This window comes from Miscanthus floridulus, chromosome 16 (genome assembly GCF_019320115.1).
Source record: "Miscanthus floridulus cultivar M001 chromosome 16, ASM1932011v1, whole genome shotgun sequence".
In the NCBI taxonomy this organism is placed as follows: domain Eukaryota; kingdom Viridiplantae; phylum Streptophyta; class Magnoliopsida; order Poales; family Poaceae; genus Miscanthus; species Miscanthus floridulus.
This window is the reverse complement of record NC_089595.1, coordinates 114065012-114070102: the sequence shown is the minus strand read 5'-3', so window position 1 is coordinate 114070102 and position 5091 is coordinate 114065012. Positions and strand designations below refer to the sequence as shown.

Sequence of the window (5091 nt, the reverse complement as noted above, 5' to 3'; positions counted from 1 at the left end):
AAACTCATTGATTTACCAATTGAATTTTTAGGAACTATTCGAGATGCTCCAAGGTCTAAGCTACCCTCACGCAGCCCATGTTTTGTGGCTCCTTACCTAGGGTTCACCATATATCCCCGGCCTTTACCTGGGGATGCAAGTTGTACTACGGTTAAAATTACCTAAATAATTAATCGAACCAAACATATTTAATAAAAAATTATTTAGACCAGTCATATGTTCGTTTAAAATTATACTCCCTCCGTCATAGAAAATAGAGACCTTATAATTCAGCTAAAGTCAAACTATTGTAAATTTGATTAAATTTATAGAAAACATATCTATATTTATGATATCAAATCAATACAATTCAATTTACCATGAAATGTAGTTTCACATATCTAATCTAACTTGTGTAATAAACATTGATATTTTTCTGTATAAATTCATTCTTAACTTAACTCTGACAAAACTGGTAAACTGTTCGGCCTGGCCCAAAGGGGCAGCCCAAAGTGACGGCCCACCAAGCGAGCAACATAAGCCCCGCTTTCCACTCCCTCCGCGAAAACCCTAGCGGCCGCAGTCGGCCAGTTGCGCGTGCCCTCCGCCGCTCGACAGCCGCCCGCGCGCCGCAGTCGCATATCACCAAACCCGTTCTTTTTCTGCTGATTCGGGGGCCCGTAGGACGGCACCAAGGAAGGCGGCGCCATGAGGTTGGAGAAGTGCTGGTTCTGCTCCTCCACCATCTACCCCGGCCATGGAATCCAGTTCGTCCGCAACGATGCCAAGGTGCTTCTCTTCTTCTTGTTTCCTCGGAAGGTTTCCTTGTTTGATTTTGATTGACATAAAGAGCTCGCCCTTGGTGGAGTCATGGAACCATTACTGAATCCAAACTGTTAGCTGCTTGTGTTGAATCAGTTTCTTGCCTGTGTTATATTTGGGAGACCGTGTTAGTTTCTGGTGCCCAATCGCGTATTTTAGTTTCTGGCTCACGACGTTGGATGGACCATGCCCCTGACTTTGTATCTGGTGTTGTCTGGAGATATATCCGGCACTACAGGTTGTGAGCTGGTGTGAGCAATGAGCTATAAGTTATTACTTAATAGTGTAAATATATAAATAATGGATTGTTGTGTCTTCCTGTCAAGAACTGGCTCCTTAGCATTTTCTTATCTGCTGTAGAATTGCTAAGCAAGTTAGAGAACCTTTTGCCCTTTTCTTTTTCCAGTTCATCATTATGAAGCGAACCTTCTATTAAAAACGAAATTTAGGGATGAACTAATAATGGTGATCATCTTGTTTGTGCGGGAGTCAAACAGAAAATTAGGCAAATGGTGTCTGTCTCTCTTCAGAGAATTGATAGTTTGATACTGTCACCTGGTTAGATATGTTAGTAGAAAATTTTTAACGGTGCTAATTAGATGTAAATGGAAATCACATGGCATGACATTTCTTGATGCATAGGATTGCCTTGTTGTAAGCACTGAACACTTCATAAAAGATGTTAGACCCAAATCTGGTCTTCACTTGAGGAACTTGGCTTAATTATTTGGCTTTGAAGCTGCAGCTTACATGCATGGTAACTGCAGCATTGATTTGTGGTTTTAGCTATTCCCTCCACTTCATTTTATAAAGGCTAATGCACATTAAATTCAGGCTTGTGCGCATTAAGCCAAACTTGTAATCTTCAACCAACAATTAGCCTCAACAGATTTTCATTTTGTTGGTGTGAAAATGATATAATTGGATTCATGTTTTACTGCATTTTCTTATGGTTATAATTTTGTTTCTGCAAGCACTGCATTATAAGAAATTAAGAGTCGATATCTAGTTTTCGAGACCATGCCTCGAAGTCTATCAATGCCTTAAGTTTTGCAATGTAGGGACTACCAGCTATAACTCCTTAGTTACCTGCTTTATTTGTGAGACAGTTCGGCGTAAGAGTTATTTGTTCCTTGTCCAATGGGGTTTTCCCTACTCCTGTTGTTGTTTCTTGATGGATGTAGCCAGTGAATTTAATACTGTATAGTGACAAACAGAGCACTAGACTGTATTTTTATCTGTTTAATTTCAGATTCAGAATCTACTAGAAGATAGAAGATATGCAATTGTGCCATAATGCTTACGATAACTAAATGTTCTGTAGACTAGGTAACTTAATTTTACTTTAAAGAAAACTAAGATCTAACTAAATTCGTTTGTATGTTTTGTACTGTTCCAGCATGCGTAATTCTGTTTTCTATATCATTTTGCATGTAATTTCTAGTATGTTTTGTACTGTTCCAGCATGCGTGATTCTGTTTTCTATATCATTTTGCATGTAATTTCTAGTTAATTCGTTTGTGTTATCCTGGATTCCTCGTTGTTCAGTAATGCTTATTCGTACAGTTTCTGATTCCCATAAATGTTATTTATTGTATTCTGTGAACGGTGGCCTCCTTGATGAATTCAAGGAAAATATAAAATACCGCATTTCTTGGTCTGCAATAGAAGAACATGTAGGCTTACTTGTTAGATCTTTGTAATGTGTATCTGTTAGGAGCGGCCAGTGTTCTTTGAGTAACAATATGGTATTTTGGTACATGCGGCAACACACCTTTGAAAATTTTATGGGCCTAGAATGTAAAGTTGGATATTTTGTCTTCTGGCCATATGTTAATGAAACTGCTTTATTTATATACTTTACAAATATTCTTCATTAGCCGTGTTTAAATATGACACATCAGTTTTACATTCTTTTCTTGATTGATGATTATCCTTATTAAGATGTTCAGGGGTTCTATTTTTCTTCTGGATTAAAATTGAAAGGTAAAATATGCCGTTGTAATTTTCTTTTGACTGATATGTTATGTCTGCCCCCATGAATTATGATTTTAAGTTTTAGTGTTCAAATTTATATTCTTTCTAGACTGTTAAAGTGTTTATTGCGAAAATTGTTTGCATGAATACTTCAGAGCAATATAAGGCAATGCGTATGCTTTTCTTGCCTTTAAAGTAAATTTTGTTGTTTCTATTTTGTATCTTGTTGGTACCCTGCAAGAGTGATTGGATATTTCTTCTTGCCAGATCTTCCGCTTTTGCCGGTCAAAGTGTCATAAAAATTTTAAGATGAAGAGAAATCCTCGTAAGGTTAAGTGGACAAAAGCATACAGGCAATTGCATGGCAAGGACATGACAAAGGTTAGTAACCACTTTGTTGTTTCTGATATCATGTAATAATCGGGGTCCTATTTTTTCCTATTCAAACCATGACTGATACTCTTTGAAATTTACCAGGATACAACCTTTGAGTTTGAGAGGAAGAGGAACAGGCCTGAGCGGTATGACCGCAATTTGACAGAGCAAACTCTGAAGGCCATCCCTCTTATTACAAAGATTAGGCATGACCGTCTGGAGAAGCACATTTCAAACAGGTTCGTTATTGTACTCCAATTTGTTGTCTGTTTGATTTTGCAAGGATTTTCCTGTCTAACATGTACATCTTTTGACAGACATAAACCTGGTAAACGCAAGGAGATGGAGAAAGATTCTAAGGAGCTGGATCAGGACATCGGCATGCTTCCGAAGAAGCTTATTAGTAACGAGGTCGCAGCCGAGAAAACAAAGATCAAGGTCAAAGTTGTTCAGCAGCAGACAGAAGATAATGCTATGGAAGAGTAGTGCGTGGCATTGTGTCGCCTGTGTTCTTGTCCGATGCAGAGGATTTACCTATTATGAAGTTGATGAAAGATGTTTAGACAATGTATGCATGGAGTGAGTATCAGCAAGTTTTCTGTGTGGTTCCTGATACCTACACTGGAGTTAGTATGTGAGATAAATTTTGATACGAGTCTGTAGCTGTACCTGCTCATGACATTTACCTATTATGGGTGTAACTTTGTTCGAGGGAAAAAAATTATTGGTGTAACTTTAAGTCAACGAATACTCTCGTTGCAAACACCCGTTCTGACCTATTTTTGGTCAGCCAAGGATTTCATCCTTTGTTTGGCCCCGAGTAGTTGTTTAATCACCGAGGCAATAGTTCGCATTCTTGCTTTTGTAATTTCAGGTTATTTGAAAAACACTGAAGGCTAGAGTCAAGACATGCATCACAAATCAGATCAGAGACTCTTTCTGCTTCAGTCGATCAGCTTGGTGGAAGAGTAAAAAAATGCTTCGGTAGGAGCTATGTTACAGTGGTTGGGGAGGGAAGCTGGTACTTCGAGGCACTTTTGCTTGTGAAATTTTCTGGCCATTGATCTGTGGAAGGTAATTGGTCAATAGAATTTATTTAATCAAGGCATATTAGTAATCACAACCTTTGCGTCCGTAATTGTTTACAGCCGAATTCTCCCATTAATCAGCCCGCACAATTTACTCTTCCAATTACAATATCTACACTGCCACCACGGTCGGATCGGCATGCTGAGGCCGCCTCTGTTGCCGCTTGCTTGCTTCGACACCACTGCCACCTCCGGTCTTGGTGTTGAAGATGCCTCCTTCGGGTTAGGCCCCGTGGATGATCTGATGCTGAAATAGTGTGGAGTGCAGACCAATAGGAAGGCAACTGATTCGCATAGTCTTATGACCGGACAACAGTACTCTAGGCGGTCGAAGCTAGGCCAGGATGTGGCGTGCGGCTACGGCTAGCTTGGTCAGGTCATGTTTATCAGCTAAGTGTCACTACGTGAAAACAATTTGTAGCAACAGAATAAATTTTTATAGGAGTGGTTGGTGATGAGCCACCCCTATAGTGACATATTCGGGAGCCACGAGACCAGCCGCACATACAAATAGAACAATATGGGCGGCTGGTGATACGAGCCGTCCCTACAAATGGGTCGAATTTGTAGGGGCGGCTCACTCACCAGCCGCCCTCGGTGTTGATATTTGTAGGGGCGGGTCAATCACCAACCGCCCCTACTGTGCGAACTGCAGCCGTTTATCCGAAGTACCAGGTTCGCCCCCTCTCCCCCTAGACGTCTGCTGCCCTCGTGTGCTCTCACACTCTCTCGCCGCCCCCACGCTACGCTAGGTGCCGAGGGGCTTCGCCGGGCCCTTGGCCGCTTGCCAGCGACGAGCGAGATCTCACGACGATCACCCACCAGGTTCGTCCGCTCCTGCCAGCCTTTC

General features: G+C 41.0%; 1 protein-coding gene across 1 annotated transcript; it reads left to right on the top strand.

Annotated features, from left to right (window-relative positions):
• Positions 1–558: 558 nt before the first annotated feature.
• LOC136513099 (probable ribosome biogenesis protein RLP24) lies at positions 559–3897 on the top strand. The gene is made up of 4 exons (XM_066507097.1): positions 559–768; positions 3046–3159; positions 3256–3392; positions 3471–3897. The coding sequence occupies exons 1-4, from the start codon at positions 688–690 to the stop codon at positions 3637–3639; spliced, it is 501 nt and encodes a 166-aa protein (XP_066363194.1). The 5' UTR covers positions 559–687; the 3' UTR covers positions 3640–3897.
• Positions 3898–5091: the final 1194 nt, after the last annotated feature.